The sequence below is a fragment of the Apodemus sylvaticus genome, chromosome 13 (assembly GCF_947179515.1).
Source record: "Apodemus sylvaticus chromosome 13, mApoSyl1.1, whole genome shotgun sequence".
Lineage (NCBI taxonomy): Eukaryota > Metazoa > Chordata > Mammalia > Rodentia > Muridae > Apodemus > Apodemus sylvaticus.
In genome coordinates, this window is record NC_067484.1 from 45,050,464 (window position 1) to 45,069,202 (window position 18,739).

Below are 18,739 nucleotides of genomic sequence, written 5' to 3' on the forward strand. Positions count from 1 at the left end.
TGCTCTTGCAGAAGAGGCTGGTTCAGTGGTCAGCACGCTCATGGTGGACCACAACTGTCTGGAGCTTTAGGTCCAGGGAAACCAATGCCCTCTTTCGGTCTCTGCAGCTACTAAGAACTCTCATGCAATTCCTATCCTCACACACATATAAACTAAATACATATTTTTGTTTTAGGTCCCAACAGTTACCATGTGCTGCAGATTTTACTGTGCCTATAGTCTCCATGGCACACATACTGAGGTTATGTCATAAGAAGCAAGAGAAGCACAAGTCTGTTTGAAAGCTCTCTTCTTCCAGAGACAGATTAGTGTGGAAGGAAAACCACTGCCTTTTGGTCTCTGTCCCCACATCAGTCCAGGGTTGGCTATCAAGATAACAAATTTTGCCACAGGAGGCACAGAAATCAGGAGAGCTAAAACAAACGTAAATCAATAGCCATGATTTATGGGGTCTCCATTTAATACCTATCAATCCATCTTGAGAGAGGGTATTTTCAAACAAAATAGAATATAATAGAATGAAGCCTTTCATCAAAGCTTAAGTCAGAGACTATCTTCAGTCATGCTCACATTTTAATCCATAAATACAATTATCTCAAAATATTTTGCTCTGTGTCTCTAGGAACAATAGGCTCATATCATGAATTACTTCTCCATTGCAAAATCTGAGGCGACTGAGAAAAAAAAAAAACCTTAATCTAAAAGAAAAATGACCAGGGAAAACCCATTAGGATTATTCTGGCATCACAAGTGAGGACTGTATAATTAGAACACATTTTTCAATGCAAAGGTACTTTAGTTGAGGTGATATTGATAGATAGACCTCCCGGGCTCCTGCAGAACATCAGCCAAGCAAGACAGAGGGAGTAGGCGCTTGCCACCATTGTCACCGTTGTCGCTTTGCCAACTGCTTATCACAAACAAATTAAATTTCCAGTATTTCTAAATGAAAAATGAAACCTCAGAAGACTAATTAGAGAAATTATTCTTACCTGTCTGATGCAATAACATCCTGTTTATGTAGCCATTCCTCAGAGACTACAGGTGCTTCGGCAAATATACTACACACAGATTGGGGGAGGGGAGTGGGTCTTAAATCAGAACTGAACCACAAGATAGTTTTCCCTTCTACTACATTATCCTTATGCAATGCACATATGTGTGTGTGTGTGTGTGTGTGTGTGTGTGTGTGTGTGTGTAGGGGAGTGTCAGGGATAATTTAGATAAAGAAGTTTCATCTTGTTCATCTTCGTAGTAACAAGGTACCTTATATTCCGGACCAAGCATGAGCTCTCAAAGGAATCTGGTAGCTTTTTGAAACCAGCTGGTACAGGTTATATAATTACACAGTCTATAATTCGGTTAAAATTAGGCCTTTGTTTAGGTTGCTGTACCCCATGAAACACCCTTTGGCAACGTCTCACCATCTTTCCTGTTTTTCACCCCCCTTCAATCCAGGTCTTTCCTCATTCTTTTTCCCCCTCTCCCTCACCCCCTCTCTTTCCCCCTCTTCCTCTCTCTCCTTTTCCCACCCCTCTCCCTCCCTTTTTGGCTACCCCCGCTCCAAGACAACATTTTAGAAAAGAGAAGATTGATTGATTATATTTAAGTATGGGCAACAATATAGTCAGCAAGGGTTTCTCATTGGGCTTAAAAGATAGACACTCCATTAAAACAGACGAACTGCTGTCTGCATCCCAGGCATGTGAATCCTAACTGTCACCTGAAAGCCAGACTCACTCGCATCTCAGTGTTATCAATCACAGTTCCGATTCTCCCTCTTTGGCTGCAAAGTGGAAAGGGAGCTTTGGTTTGCTTAGGCTGCTTGGCTGGAGTGTGGAGAGAGTATCCCAGCAGGAGCTAGGCCTGAGGTCACACACCTGGAATCCTAGCACTTGGGTGGCAGAGGTGGTCAATATCTGAGTTCTCGGTTAGGCTAATCTCTCTCTATAGCAAGTTCTAAACCAGCCAGATTATGACACACTTAAAACTTAAAACAGCAGCAGCAGCAACAGCAACAACAACAAAACCCCAAACAACCCAATCAAGCAGCAACTAACCATCAAAACCCAAACAAGAAAACAAAAAGAAGAGAAACAGGGAGGGAAAGGGGAGGATGACATATGGACTGGGGCTTTGCCCATGGTGAAAAATGACTCTCTCTCTCTCTCTCTCTCTCTCTCTCTCTCTCTCTCTCTGTGTGTGTGTGTGTGTGTGTGTGTAGGCACACATTTGAATTCTTCATATAACATCCACGAAGAAATAATGACCCTGAAGACAGAGTGATGAGTTACTCCTGGGACTAGAAATAAAAAGCACAGGAAACTAAGAAAAAAAATTAGTGTCAGCTAGAAAATTATGTAGTTTGGGGGAATTCTCAGAATGCATGGAATGTTGTGTTCAGCTGTGACATTGTCTATGCATTCAACAAATCTTTCATTTTTTAAAATAAAGATATAATAATAGAAATTTGAGGGCTTATTTCTGTAAATAACAACGCTGCAAGGGAAGACTTAAAGCAATAGAGTGATTTAGAGATGGCTATGTTTTGGTTGGAGGGAATGCACAGGAAACGTGTGACTTACAAAAGCAACTTGCATTTTCATTCTTGTACATTTGAGAATGAGCTCATGACCCAGCATGCCTCTCTTACAAGAGTGCATTGTGCTACCATCTGGGAGCTGGAATGGATGGCTTCCCAGGCCGATGTCCCAATTCACAGGACAGATGGCCTTCTATAAGGAACTGTCAGAGGGCCAGCCTAACTCATTCACAGGGCAGTTACTAGTAGTCACTCCTGCCACTTTGGACTGAACAAACCACAACCAATGCATCTTCTATCTGCTTAGCCTCCAACCCGGACTGTGTAGCCTATTCTCTGGATACTGTTGTTGTATATATCCTTAGGTGATGCAAAGGAGAAAAGGCTTTCAGTTATCCGAGAGGTGTTTGTTTTCCTTTTACTATTTTCTCCTAACATCTTTTTTTTCCTTGAATCCTCCCAGAGGTTATTGGCTGGAGAAACAGCTCCTTCGATTAAATCTTTACTACTCCTCTCTTTCAAGAACTCCTAGCAAGGCTGACTAATTTCCCCAGCTGCTTCAATGCCTCTGTAAAACAGTCTACTTCCTCTGTTCCTTTAGTCCTGAAGTCCTTCCTGTCTGCAATGCTTCTTCTATGAAGTGCCATTGTCCCATAAAGTCAGCATACTCTGCCTTCTCCGGGAAGCCCCAGGTCAGCCCTAACTAATGGTTCTCCTTTCCACCCTCAGTGAAATCTGCAGTGTCTTTACCTAGGCTCTTTCATCAGTTGAACTCGCAGTTCCCATATGCCAAAGAGCAAAAGGACATAATCTTTGTCTTGACTATACACACGGCAGAGAGGAGCGATTAACTGCCTGAAATATCAACATATATACATCCTGGGCACGATACTGTAATGTTCAAGCTTTAAAGTTTAGGTAGTTAGTGGGAATTTCTTCTGAGCATTCATACTGGCATTAGAATTTATCTGTTTCCTTTAGTTCAAATTTTACTCAAGCATCTCTCTGTTTCAAATCCTTCAGTGACTATGCAGGATGTATGTAGGACAGAGCATGGCCTTAGTATGGCGTAAGGTCAGCTTCACCTTTTCCATGCATTCACTTCTCTTTGTGGCAACAGCACATGTTATAGTCCCCCCCCCCACCTGTGCCTTTATGAATGCTATTCTATTTACCAAGAATGCTGTCCCTCCCCTCTATTTCAATAGGAATACTCTCTTTAATTCTTCCAGCCTTGCCTGGGCATCATCTCCATAATATCACATCTTACTCTCCCAGACAGAATGAATGTCAGCATTCAAATCATGCTCTCTTGACCAGTAGCATCATGCCTTCCAGGAATTCCTTGGACAACAGATTCTTGGGAACCATTCTAGAGCTACTGAATCTGGCACATTGATGTTGGCTCTATCCATTGACCTTTAACAAGGCATCCAGATGATTCAACACATATCAGAATTCATGAAGGTTCATCTTAATTATACACATGGCATCCTGTCTCCGTATTTATATAAATGCTTTCATTGCTTCTTTTGGTGGAAGAAGATATTTTAGTTATCTAAAATACTAGGCGCTTATTGAACTGTATTAAATGAATTCCTTTGAGTAGCCCATGACTTTGGCCGCCATGATAACAGCAATTAATATTTATAGAAAAGTAATCTTAGGAAAACCTATAATTATAAATATAGCAATGTAGCCACAGCACATTCAAAAGAACAAAATTCTCACTCTAATAATATGAAAACTGGCAGTTGTCCTTTTGTGCAAGGGACAAAGATTTGGAGCCAGATGATCTTAATTTGTACCATGGCTCCAACGTTTATTATCTCTTTGGGTTTGGACAAATAAACTGTTTTGTGTCTCTGGAGCTAGGTTTCCTTATCTGTAGAACACAGGTACCTACATGAGATAATGAAGCTGGAGTTACTTTGAAAACTGATAAATGCTCATAAAATGTTTGTCTTGTCTTTCTAGCATGTTTTCTGTGAGACTTCCCTTCCTCATCTTCATGACTGCCAGGACTCTAAATTCAGGAGAACAAGAGAGGAGCAGGAATGGGCTGGGGCTGGAAGTGAAAAGGACTATGAATCAGCCGACCTCTCTACCTTGTGGGACTCCTCTTTCCTTGCTCACCAGAGTTTGTAGATGAGGGTGGATACTGAAAGTTTGCATCTCAAACTGCAGTTGTTTGATGCCAGACAACCTTTTGTATGTCAGGCCACAGAGGACAGTTTTATCCCTTTGCTATGAACAATGCATGAGATTCAGAATGACAGAATAGGACGTCTACATTGCTCTATAGGAATCTCTGACCACCCTAGGTATGGTTTAGGACTGAAAAATGCTGGTCTTTTTAGTCCTGCAAACTAGAGCCAGTTATGTGAGCAAGCAGACATAACTCAAGTGGTAATGAGCCACGGAAAATGAGAGACCATCCCAAGCACATTTTCAAGCTAGAGATTGTTAAATAACCAAGGTTCTATTACAGTTCCAGAGGGGGATGGGAAACGAGCTGTCCATTTAAACTATCACAAGATTTATGGCTTCTCTGAGCATCCCAGGATTCAGGCAGGTACTTCACTCAGCCACGTGGCAGAACCTCAACCCTCTACATAAGCAAAGCTGTCTGCAAAAGCCACGGCATAGCCAAAGAGGAATCTTCTGGGCTTAACATGTCTTTTCTAAAATGCTGTCCTCTTCAAAGGCCTGCCTACCAATGGAGAGCATGCCTTGACTCCACAGAGTTCTGAAGATGTGGCACAGATGTCCATTCCTGTGTCACTACCCTTGGCTCCCATTTCTCAGGGCTCTTGCCCTGCCAGCTCCCCTGCTCCCCCTTCCCACACAGGCTTTCTCCTCAGACCCTACAAAGTGATTAAGCATCCCCTCATGTCAGCATGCTCTGCCTCCCTCGACAGCCAGCAGGTTGTCCTGCTCATGGGCTCCTCAGCCTCCTCCTCAGAAACACTTGCTTTTGTTCTCCCCTCTGTTTCTTTCTCTCTTCATTTACTGTTCTAGCTTCATACTTAGTATGGCCACCAAAGAGTGTTAGGTGGAAAATTCTGGGGGTACTGGGCTTTACAGTGAACAGTTTCTTGGGTTTTGTTTTAATTCCTAAACTCTTGATCTCTCTTTTGGTCTTTCTTCTTTTGTCCCCTTTATTTCTGAAAACCTCTTTTCAGTCTCTTTCTTTCTTATCCCTTTGTTTCTTTTCTTTCTTTCTTTCTTTCTTTCTTTCTTTCTTTCTTTCTTTCTTTCTTTCTTTCTTTCTTTCTTTCTTTCTCTTTCTCTCTCTTTCTTTTTTCTTCCTTCCTTCTTTCCTTCCTTCCTTCCTCTCCCCTCTTTCTTTCTTTAAGATTATATGATATGTACATTTATTAGGAAGTTACTCTTGGGCAGGCAAGTTCACTGGCCCCAAGGAAGAAGGCCAGGGTAATCACCATGGATAGGGAGGGAGAGAGAGGAGAGGCCTTAGAGAGAGAAAGAAACTTCACAGAGAGAAATGGAGAGAGGGAGAGAGATGGGGGAGAGAGAGGGAAGGAGGAGCAGGGAGGGAAGAGGGAGGGAGTTCAGTTTCTTTTGTAGACACTTTACTTTTCTTATCCTCACTTAGGAGTAGTCCTTTCTGTGGTACAGTCTGCTCTGTCAATACTACATTTCGTCAGGAGACTTAACCAATATCTTAGTTTTTGCCACTATCCTTCCCTAGAGTCATGCCGATGGTCCATGTCTTCTTATAACTGCTCCACTCTCTCTAATTATATTTCATTTTACCAATTATGATCCATTAATGAGAATTACTGCAATCAATTCTATTCTCACATGCATATACATGGCTTTTTGCAATGGCTCTTGAAAATTATATTTGTCAAGATTTGAAAAAAGTCACAAAATTCGTATATGCCTTTTATCCTAGATATTGTTTGTGGCTGGTATGGAAAAACTCAACAGCTCTTTTTGATCATTATTAAAAGTAGACCAGGAATTGCTGTATTCTAATAATTGATTCAATATGTGGTTGGGCACCATTTGAAGGTCCACATTGGGAAAGGGAGTTTGATAAGAATGCTGAAGGACCCCTTCCTACAGTGAGGAGTGTGCATGGTAGCGAGAGTCATAGGTGACCTGTCTAAGGATGACCACCAGGTCCAGCAGATGTCACCTTCAGTGAGGTGGCTTCTAGAGGCAGACTGCCCACATTGCATCCAGACTTCAACATTTTCTTGGTAATCTCAGCTCTTGAATCCCACTGGTAAAACAGGGTGATTTCAATGCCCAAATAGAGTGGGAATGTGAAGACTCTGAGCTAATACCGTAAAGCACAGGAATCCTGTCTGGTGTACAGTAAGTGTTCAACAAATGCTAAGCACCATGATGACTTACAGTAATTTAGAGTTTCAAAAACCCCTAAAAAGTTAAGCCTACACAATAATAAATATTGAAAAATTATAAATGATGAAACAATTAAACGACACATTTATCTTGCAGTCGGGTAGCTGGCCAGCTGAGGACCTTGTCCAACATCAGTGCTTGCCTAGAGTCAACTGTGAGTCCTGAGTCAATCATCACCAATACACAGACAGCCAGGACCAATGGCTGGTACCAAAATGTGACTTTACATGAAGTTTACCTGACATTTCACAGTTATAATACATATGTCACAGTCTGGGAAACATAATAGCTTGTTTGCTATTATAAACTCGCCAAGAGTACCAAGTTTATACTATTTTTCCAAACCTAGAACTGTGCCTGGAACACTGTTGATGTTTAATAAACACTTGCTGACTAGATTGGCAAAACAGTTATCTATGAGCAAGTAGTTTGTATAAATAAGCTGTGTAGCCAGTCTAATAAATACTTCAGCAATCTGGCAAGATGAGGACTCCAAGGGCCAAGTTCAGAATAAGAGGAGACAAATTAAAAATTAGTTGCTCTTTAAATTACAATTAAAATCTGAACTTAAGTTTAAACTGTGGTTGCTCTCTCTTGATTGATTGGGAATCAATCTCTGCTTAAACTTTTCTTTCCTGTGGGTGTTTGGTCTAAGATAGAGAAGGGGAACTTAATTCAAGTCCTGAGGCCCACTACATATAACACATGGCTTCTGGATCAGACAGGTGCTATTTCAGTTTCTTGGGAGGTACTTAAAGAACAACTGAAATATAGGGCATTTGGTGCTAAAATCAGGAAAGTGTTTTTAATACCCATGGAGCTAAAGAAGAGGATTAAGAGGCAATTTGAACTCAAATGTAGCACATAGAAAACAAAACACTGCAAAAAATGTAGTAGTATTCTGATTGCTACTGAAACTACATTATACTGACTGGAACCAAAAAAAAGGCTTGAATATGGACAAGAACATGGTGACTTCTCAAAAGGGCAGGGCTGATAGGAATGAATCCACATGAAGGTCCTTGTCAACTAGGGAAACTTTGGGTGTAATAAAAGTTAGGGTCTTGTTTGCCTCCCTTTTAGCTGATTGTATTTCTTTATACTGGGAACCAAGTGCCTCACCACCAAGAAGCAATTGCGAGCCCTCCAGGACCAAATGGAGATGGTGGTGACTGGTCTACAGGTGTAGAGATGCTTCTACTCAACTAAGTTTCTCAGAAGGTCACAATACCCTGGATCAAAGAGTTCTGTAATCATGTCATGGCCCTGCCCCTATTTATCTATAACCTTGTGAAAGTCACAGTACCCCCAGAAATCTCACTTCTGTCATTGGCAAAGCAGAATGAAAATAAAACCAGTGTCTCACAGAGCTGTGAGGCTTGAGCAAGGTAACTGATTTCAAAGGCTTCAGTTCTATGTGTGACAGGGGCTGCATGTGACAGATGGTGGGTGTGTGTGACACACTTCACCTATTGTTTAGCTTCTGTTTTTGTTATTCAGGCCTGCATAACACACTATATTCAAGAACTAAAAATTGGCTTTCCTTAATAAAATAAGCATACCATGATTCAGAGTCCTGGAGGGTTCTGTTTTTGTTTTGATGATGGGGGGCCTGGTTCTCACACCAATACAGGGCTCTATAAACCCGTTTGCAGTGAGAGAAAGGTTTGAGCCTTTGTGCTTGTGTGAGCCCTCTCTCAAGGGGTTACAGTTGTCCTCTCAGATGGCAGGGTTACAGGAATGCACCATTTTAACTTTGTATTTTACAGAAGAAGCCCATTATTTTCAAGTCTGGGGAACTTCAAAATGAGTCGGTTGCCTTCTGTGTTTTGTCTCATTAGATAGAGACAGCAAGTTCTAGTTGTTTTTCTATACAAATATACAGCTTGTGTTTTAATTAAAACAAGAACCAGTCTCATGACCAGAGAGAAAAACCATGAAACAAAAAGCCCAAACTACGTAATTGGGCTATAGTTGGAGGGTAAGAAGGGGAGTTTTAAACCCCAGCATGAGTTTTGTAAACATTTTTCCCAAGTGCTGCCTGGACTCTCCACTTCCTCCTGCATCTTCATCAGGAAAGAAGCAAAAGGCCCAGCAGAAAGAGGGGTCTGTGTAATCCAAACACTAAAAACACACTCATAGGAAACTTCATTTCTCCTCGAGTTAGTGAGTTAGCACTTGGGCAATGCCTTCCCTTCTGAGTAAGGGACTTGAATCCTTTTCAGTTAGCCCAACTTTAGCAGCCTTGACAGCCAATGTTCCTAGTTTACCCAAACAGGGAGAGAACACTTGCTTTGCTATTTATGAGCTTGTTTTCACTTTTTTTCTCCATGAAATCATTAATGAACAGTGACACTGTCATGGTTAGGATATTAAACTTGATTCATACTGAGTTATGATAAAATAATCTATTAGGCTGGAGGGTTTGCTAAGTAGAGCTTCTTCAGTTTCAAAGGGGATTAGAACAGACTTGGACTTCTTGCTTTCCCTACATTGGCCTGGATAATCCTCTGTGTAAGAGGCTGTCCTGTACATTATACATTCCCAGTCTGTACCCACTAGAGTTGGTAGTACCTTCCCAGTAAGACCACGGAAACTCAGTATCACCAAATGTTCACGGGTGGGACAGAGGGGATGAAAAATTGCTGTTGGCTTGAATCACTGCAATAAATTATCTTCATCTGGGAAGAGGCAGGAAAGGGCTGCAGTGAAACGGAGCATTCTGTAAACAGTGTGTTTCTGACTAACTGGATGGTCCCTGGCAAGAGATAGGACCTCAGTGCTTTAGTGTCCTCATCTGTCAAAAGATGGCTCTAGTACCTACTCCATAGAAACAGCATGAGGTTGACTAAGATGCTGCCTGACTCTCGGGAAGCAACTAAGTGTTACTAATTATTTCATCAATGCTATGCAATTCACACCTGGTTTAAGTTTTAATCTTCGTGCTGAAGACCCAACCATGAGAGCCCACTTAAAAGGGAAACTTTGGGTAAAGGTACATTATTACTGATGGAAATCTGAATTTATGGTTCAGAGTGGTGAAGTTAGAAAGGCTGAACCATTGTATAATCCTGTAACCCAATTTGCTAAACAGCTTCAGTTATTGCTTAATACATTTTATCTTTCAAGTAGAGCTTCCTAATTCATCAAAATTATGGGCTGCTGCCAGCCGATTCTTCTGTAAATACAACTGCTCTGTTGTACTTAAAAGAAAATCTTGACACCATGCCTGGTCTTTTCCCTCGAGTTCTTTCTCCACTATTGGTCAGATAAATATTATTGTATTATTCATTGAAATAATAACAAAGGCTACTATTTTAAAGAGTAACTTACTGTGTGCCAAGCTAAGTGCTTCCCATATATTATCGTTTCACCCAAACATTAAAACAATTTTAAAAGTTAGATGAGTAGCTCAGGAAAGAAATTTATATCCCTCAAATCATCCAGCCAATGAAGGGCAGAAGAAGCTAGGAGCCTAGGCTGACTGCCTTCAAAGACTGTTTTCTTAAAACACAACCTGGACAGTTGTATAACACCTGCCTCAGAGTTTGAGGAAGGAGATCATAAACGCACAGACAGCCTGAACCACATAATGACATCCTGTCTGGGAGCCGACAATGGCTGTCCTATGAGAGGTTCTACCAGCAGCTGACAGAGACAATTACAGATACTTACAGCCATCAGCCATCAGGGACCCCTGTGGAAAAGCTAGGTGAAGGACTGAAGGAACTGAAGGGGATGGCAAGCCCTTAGGAAGACCAAGAATTTCAACTAAGCTGGTCCCTGGGGAGTTCCAAGAGACTTAAGGCACCAAAAATAAAAACATACACAGGCTCATCTGAAGCCCCTGGCACATATTTAGCAGAGGAGCCTTGTCTGGCCCCAGCGGGAGATGTGCCTAATCCTGTAGAGACTTGCTCCACAGAAGTGGGATACCCAAGGAGAGACATCTTCTCAGTGAGAAGGGGAGGGGGATGGTGTGAAGAACTCTGGGAAAGGGTACCAGGAGGGGGGAAACATCTAGGATGTAAATAAATAAAATTTAGGATGTAAATAAATAAAATAATTAATTACTTAAAAATGACACTCTGTCTAACAAAACCAAGGGTTTGGGGATATAATTAAAAGGTAGGACATGCCTAGATTCAGTGGGTTCTGTTCATAGCATGGCAAATATACAAATGAATAAACAAACTGCTTGACCCAAAACCAAAAATGATAACACAAAAATCAACTCTCAAACTACAACTTTGACATTAGACCTCAAGAGCTACTATAAAACTCTTCATGAAAATGCAATTGTTCTTTCTCTCTTCCAAATTTCCAAAAAATTTTATACTATCTATCAAGTTGGGTTTTTTTTTTTTTTGGCTTTCATTTAAATCCAAATGCCTTAAGAGGAATAGTTATAGAAGAATCACATTCTGAACACTTTCTTAAGTCAAGAACAGTGACTAACACACACACACACATGCACACATACAAACACACACATAATACATACACATACATACATACACAAACACACACATATACACATCACACATACACTACACACACCTATGCACACACATGCATACAGACAAACACAGACACATGCACACACACATACTACACATACACTACACACAAACATGCACACACATGCATACACACAAATACACATAAACATACATGCATGCACGCGCGTGCACACACACACACACACACACACGCCGTGGAAAAGAGGACTCTTCGCATTAGTCTGAATAATGACCAATAAAAATTAACCAGAAGCTAAAGTAGGCTGAATAATGAAGTCATATTTTTCTAGTTCAAAACCAGAATGATCTTTTTTTTGTATGAAAGAGGTGATATATCATATCTATCCTTGCAATCTAACTGTCATACGCAATATGTCTGTTATGCACAGTGTGGAGTACATCACAGGAATAAACCTCCAGCCAGATGCAAATCAAAGTAAGCCTGCTGTTTGCAAGGAGCATCCAGTGGTGACCTGAAGCTCCAGGCTCTGAGATGTCAAAGAGCATGAGGTCTGAAGCTGTGAGCTCCTGGGGTGACAGTGCCAACATGTTGCTGGGTGACAGAACTGATTCCATGGCATGGACGGAATCACATGCAGCTCTAGGCAAGCCGTATGTAGACAGTTTGCTCAGGACAAAAGCTTTAATGAATGAAGAAGAAGCCGGGCGTGACTGTTGGGAGATCTGAGGGACTCATCAGCCCACACATTACAGAATGAGAGGACCTCAGAGGTCAGCTGCTCTGGTCTTTATCAAATGCACGACTTGCCAATATCCCCAAGTGGCTCAATCTGTGTTTTGATGCTTTCAATGACTGGGAAATGCCCCTATATCTTAATATTTAGTTTTAGTTTTGTACATGTGTGTGCATATATGTGTGTGAATGAGCACAGTGTCCACGGAGGTCAGAAGACGCCAGCTGCCCTGGAGCTGGAGTTTCACGAGGCTGAGGTTGTGAGCCACCTGATATGGCTGCTGGGTACTGAACCAGATCCTCTGGATGCGCAGTGCTTGTTCGTAAATGCTCAGCCATCTCTCCTGCACCCTCCCTTTATTTCTCATCTAATGTCAAGTTGGCTTTGGTGTCTGTTCTTGTGAACTTGAGAGGATGCTCATTGTGATATAGTCATGTAAGGAAGCCGGGAATGGGTGTTCGTAGGTTAAACTGTGAGCAGGTGCTCATCAAGCTTTACAAACAGACTCATCCATAATTGTCAAACAACCTTAGAACAGATGAGGAGCGGAATGCTGAGCAGGGCTGAGCAGAGTTCATGCACAGTTAGGCACTATTTTCTTTACACTCAGGGAGCCCCCAACCCAAACTACACTGTGTCTGTTACAGAGCTCGTTTTCAGTTCATAAACGAAGCTGGACGAGGTGTGGACATACAGATGAGTCAAAGAGTAGCTTACAAGCGTGGAGGGTAGAACACTGAAAACATTGCTCGTAAATCGTGATACTTACAGAAATGTCATCACTAAAGTCGATTTCATCCAAATCAAGGTATTCAGGGGCTTCCATTATTCTTCTTTGTACATTTTGAGTAAGGCCAAATATTTATAATGTCCTGGGTAAGGCAGAAGCAGGAAAAAAAAAACAGGGCTAAAGGTTAGCTATTTATAAATAAAATTAATATCTCTATTTGAACAAATAAAACCAGAATAGGTAATAGCATTGCCCCAGGCACATTTTCTCCCCCCAAAGCCAGGCTTTGCAAAAAGCCCTGAGCACAGCTCCTTCAGTGCACAGCACTACTCCCCAGGGAGCACCCATAATCCTTTGCTGTACTTGATTTGCACTTATCTTCTCCTGGGCTGTAACTGGGGTCAGAGTTCCCCCCATGATCAATGCTACTTTTCAGCAAAGCCCTTACCCTGCTCCCATTATCCCCTAGGTGAACATCTGAACTTGATGGAAAGACAATCTCCTGCAACTGTTAGGGAAACTCTTCAGGTATTTTCTGTGGGCATCTCTTTGGTTGCTGTGTACAGAGCAATGAATAGGACATAGCCATAGTAATCCTGCTGGTACAGGGCAGATACCTACTCATCAAAAGTAATGGCTATTTTAAAATTTAGAATTCAACAAGCGTGGTGAGGGAGACAGGGAAGGAGGTGGGGCGGTAAGTCTAGATTTGAATTGAGTTATTACGATGCAGTCTGCCTCTCATTGTCTGAGAGGGCCAGAGTGGCCCGATGCGGTCACCGGAATGTCCTCAGTCAGCATTTGCCTCAGGGATGCCTGTGGCAATCCTTTTAAGTCTGTCAGGGCAAGACACATCGCTTGCCACTTCCTTTCCCGTCACTTATCATCGCCGTCGGCAGTGACAGAGGCACCTATGCACGTCAGGAACAGAAATGGAGAACTCCTGGTGGTGCCCAGGAGAGCCGTTACCCTCTGTCGGCTCTCAGATACTGGAAAAGGATTGTTTCCTGCAGCACGTCTCTCTTACTACACAGATTGTCTTACGCATTCACATGTGAGAATTGTAAATGGTTCGTGCCTGGCTCTTTTGATTCTGTCAGGAAGGTGTACCTTGCTGAACACAAAAATGACTGGACACTGAAAGTGCATCTAGACAGATGACAGAGCTTCTTCATAGAAGACCAAGGACTAAGCAGGCTTTTAAGTTTATACTACTGAGACAGCGTCATTCTGCATAGCCATCCCTGGCCTGCAACAATGTAGACCAAATTGGTCTCTAACTTACAATGATTCTCCTGCCTCGGCTTCCATTCTTGGATAGCTGGCTTATTTTTTTTAAAGGGAATTCTTATTCTAAGCACATAGTTCTTTAAATATTTTAATCCATATCTCCTTTTAAGTCATGAAAATGGCATAGCTATGCTACAGAAAAATGATTATACCTTAAACCCATGACCAAATTTATGTTCCCATGTTTCCTCTTCCCTCTCCAACATGCATGCATCACCCGCCGTCTTAATTACAATACACAACCATCCAGGGGCTCACATGAAATGATCTATTTGTGATATATGGATACAGCTCTTCTGAAATCACAGCTTTAAAGAATAATATGGCATCTATTAAAATAAAATCTAAAGACAGACATCTTTTAATTGATAAAAATCTAAAACATAGTCATGAGACAAGGCGCTTAGAAGTCAAAGCACATTACTTTCCCTGTAACCCTCACAGAACATTTCAAAGCAAAACACATGTCCTTGTGACTTTCTCTTCCATGCACTGACAACCCAGACCATGGATTTCACCGATGGCAGTTAGCTCATCGGCTAACAGCCTTCCCTCTAGCTTCCATTCTTCCCCCTTGGTCTGCACCCCTACGGTGAACTGTGGATCCTCAGGTCTGCCCATGGCTTTGGTGAAAGACCTATTGACAACACTGTGTGTTGCGACCAGGTTTCCCCAGGCAGCCACACTCTAATCCTTTCTTGGATGGACCATACTTGCTGTAATTAAAATGACACACAATGATCCAGGCCTGTGGCGAGGACAGGAGAATGAAATCAAGTGAGATATTTGAGGTAAGATTGTTTTTATGCTTATTGTAATTATACCATTTTATAGCAAGATGGTCCAGAATGGGACAGTAATGTACCAGCATCACAGAGAACACAGAAATACAAATAAACAACGAGGCGAGACTACACAAGAGCTGGGAACTAGAGATCTTAAAATACACAGAAAGGCAAGACCAAATATAAATCTCAGACGAATATGCCTTATGCAACTCAATTAGCATGTAGTTACTGAGTCCATTCTTGGTGTTCTGACAGTAGAAAGGGCAATGCTTATGTAAATGTAGCCAAGCCAGCAGAAAGGAAATAGAGGATGACATGAATTGTCACATCGAAGCAAAAATACAAGTTTTGTGCTTGCCCTTGGAGGTGGGGGTGCGATTTTTAAACTCTGAAGATCAGAAGACAGTGCATCTGAAACACTCCATTGCTTCCTACAGAGCCATCTCTTTTAAGAAGGCTTGTTTTATCTGTAACCTGGTTCCCTTTGTGTGGCTTCAACAGTGTATCTCTCTCAAGGGGTCACTCTGAGTGTATTTATGTTGCCACTTCTAATGTGTGGAAATCTCCACAGTTTATCAGTCCTGGCCACATTTCCAGAGGTCTTTTTAGTTGTCCCTGTGGTCACTATTGGTTCTCGCCCCTTTCCCGTGTGCTTTTCCACTGGCTATCAGTGTCCCCCCTCCCTTTGAGATGTTGGGGGTTGGGGATGCTGCTCTGTCTAGGCAGCTGCTGCAAGTGACAACACAAGAAAAGGTGTGCTGGCAGCTGATTGATGCTTTCATTAATTCTTTCATATTCTTCAGCCCTCTTCCATCCACCTAGCTTGGAAGCCCAAAGACCCTTTACTCAACCAATGACATATATTCCCTAACAGAAAGCCCAACCACGCAGGGTACATATTGGGACCATGGTCAAGTCGGTCCCACAGGTGAGATTTGTTTGTTTGATTTCTAAAAACAATTGTGGGAGTCTTACAAAAAAGGAAAATAAAAAGAGCAAAAAAATCTCAGTGACAAAGGAGTTGCCAACTTGTAGACCTTGGGTGACGTCACATGAATTTTTTTTTTTTTATTTTTGGCTTTGCTTTAAAAATATTTAAAGTCTTGCCTTGGCTACATGGGTCCACATTCCCAGTAGCCATGATGGAATGGCAGGTGTTCATGGGACCTACTAAGTTGTATACTCCAGTTCAGCAGCGCTCTCTTAGGCTGCTCCACTCAGGCCTGCCATGCAATCAGTCCATTTAAGTTGGAACCTTAGAAGACATATTGAAGAAAGGAATGGGGTTTTAAACAGTAGGTATCACCACCACCCTCTTGCATTTTTTAGTCGGTGGCTCCTGCCAAGACCGTTGACTTCATTTGTATTCTAAGACTGAGTGTGTTGTATTCTGATCGTTCAAAAGGCATACCGCAAGAGCAACACATTTTTTTATTTTAATAAAAATTTATTTTAATAAATAAACAACTGGCACGTCACCATTTTTGTTTCATAGCCTCCAATATTAGAGAAGGGAAAGAAAACCCTTGCAAACATAATAAAAAGTTACGAGGTACGGATTATGTTTCCTCCCCTTTACAACTGGAGGGTGGAAGGGTCTTGATTTCTTATGTCCTGTGTGGGTTTACACGGTGTGGGCAAAGGGGAAGGCAGGAATTCATGCCAAGTGCCAGCACAGAAAAAGACCCCAAAGCCTTCCTCTTTCTGGTCCATAGCGGCAGCTTAGCTGCAGGTGGGCTGCTCCTACCCAGTCTGACAAGATCAGGCTTCCTCCTTAAGCGAAACATACGTTCTGGAGACCTGTCTCCAGAAAGAGCAGTTCAGCTTCAAACCTTTGTATGTGATTTTAGTTACTGTGAATCACGTTTGGACCCCTTTTTTTATTCAATATATTCTTTATTTACATTTCAAATGATTTCCCCTTTCCTGGATCTCCCCTTCCCAAAAGTCCCATAAGCCCTCTTCCCTCTCCCACGTTTGGACTCTTTAGGTCCCAGTAATTCTCAACCTATAGGTTGCAATCCCCTTGGCAAACCTCTATCTCCAAAATTATTTATGAGTCACAACAGTTACAAAATTGCAGTTATGAAGTAGCAATGAAAATAATTTTATGGTTGGGAGCTCACCACAACATGAGGGTTGCAGCTAATATTAGGAAGCTGAGAACCGCTGTTGCTTTAGAATCTCAGGGCTTCATCCCTTATTTTTTAATTTTTATTTTTTTATAGCACCAGACATCATCATCCCCAACCCTGGAAGTTACTTTCATTTGATCACTTTTGTTTTCCTGGAGGCTTTTATTTGTATTGAAGCCCCCCTGCCTGTCGACAGCCCACATCTCTGAATATATGGCCCCTTTGGTGGTGTATTGTCAAGTGACTGAAATATTCCCAATTCAGACTCCATTGAGCTTTTAATTTCTCTTCAATGTATTGTTATCCATGCATGCATGAAGGAAAAGAATAATATTTTTGAAGTTTAGGAGAGAAGAGTAAAAAGGAAGAAAATACATTTGAATAGTTTAGCTCTTCTGCTTGGGTACAAAAATTGCTACAACAAGAAGGAAAATGTTCAGATATGGGAGACAGAGCCAGCTAGTCGAGGCTCACGTGTTCCCCAGAAGCTGCCGAACATCCTGGTCCTCTTCTTTGGGAGAGCCCAAGAGACTGGAAGACAACTTTGCTCAAACTTCAAACTTGGCTTTCGAAGTTCAGAGTGAACCGAGAGGCCCGCTGTGAGGAGGTCTGTGAGAGGCTGCTACCTTTAGCTGAGAAAATCTCTCCAGTGCTAAAGGGTCTGTCAGTGCTCTCTGTCAATGAGGTCACCTCAGGGATGGCTCCACTACTCCCATTAGCTGGGGAAAAACTTAAAGTAGCAAGGGGTCAAATGTGACAATAGAAGGCAAGCAGGTCATTAGAATAATTCTCTCTCTCTCTCTCTCTCTCTCTCTCTCTCTCTCTCTCTCTCTCTGTGTGTGTGTGTGTGTGTATGACTTGTAGACAGACTCTGAAAAAGTCATTCCAAATGAAGACTTGCAAAAATCTGGTGGGTAATGGCAGCATCAGTGGAAAATCCTCAGAGTAGCCAACAGAATCTCTTTGAGGAACTGCACTCTGGTAATACACACATTCTGGTGTGCTTGGCTCATAACAGGCACATTGATTTGTGACTACACTCACACATCACATAAATTGCTCTACCAAAATTCTTTTGAAAATGTATTGCCTCACTCCATTTAGAAGGAATTCATGTGGAGTCGTTTTGAGGGCTGGAATTACATACATTTCTTCTCTCCTGTCAAAGTCTCCATTCCTACTTTTATGCGTGTATATTATGAGGTCGGGTAATTAGAAATAAGCTGGGCCTGTCAACATATATGAGCAGAGTGCGCTCAGTGGTGAGGTAACTTCAGTTAATTTGCATGGAGACTCACTTCCTTACCCTGTAATCCACTAACACTTGGGAAAAGATCACCACTCCCTACACTCCATGATCCCCTGCCAAATTTATACTCAGATACATTTTCAAGTTACAGGCCTGCATACAGACACTGTTTACTTTGTTCAATATAAGAACTGAAAAAAAAATATTACAAATGAAGACCTGGAAGGCTTGGGTAGAAATGTCCCCAGTTGGCTCTGCGGCTTGGCTGGCAAGGAAGCAACTGATTCCAAATGTTGGATTCAGTTTCTCTTTCATTCTTTGATTCAACAGTGGCCAGAAGCACGGCAGTTGCTAAATGCCTACTCTTGAAGCAGAGAAATGATAGGGACAAG

At 41.9% G+C, this 18,739-nt stretch overlaps 1 protein-coding gene across 2 annotated transcripts in view; it reads right to left on the reverse strand.

The window, feature by feature from the left end:
• The window catches only part of Sncaip (synuclein alpha interacting protein), a 144,104-nt gene that overhangs the window by 60,699 nt on the left and 64,666 nt on the right, over positions 1 to 18,739 (reverse strand). For both annotated transcript variants that reach the window (XM_052201394.1, XM_052201395.1), the window contains exon 2: positions 12,925 to 13,027. In XM_052201394.1, coding sequence (XP_052057354.1) covers positions 12,925 to 12,981 — 57 coding nt within the window. In that variant the 5' untranslated portion in view covers positions 12,982 to 13,027. The remainder of the gene's footprint in view (positions 1 to 12,924; positions 13,028 to 18,739) is intronic.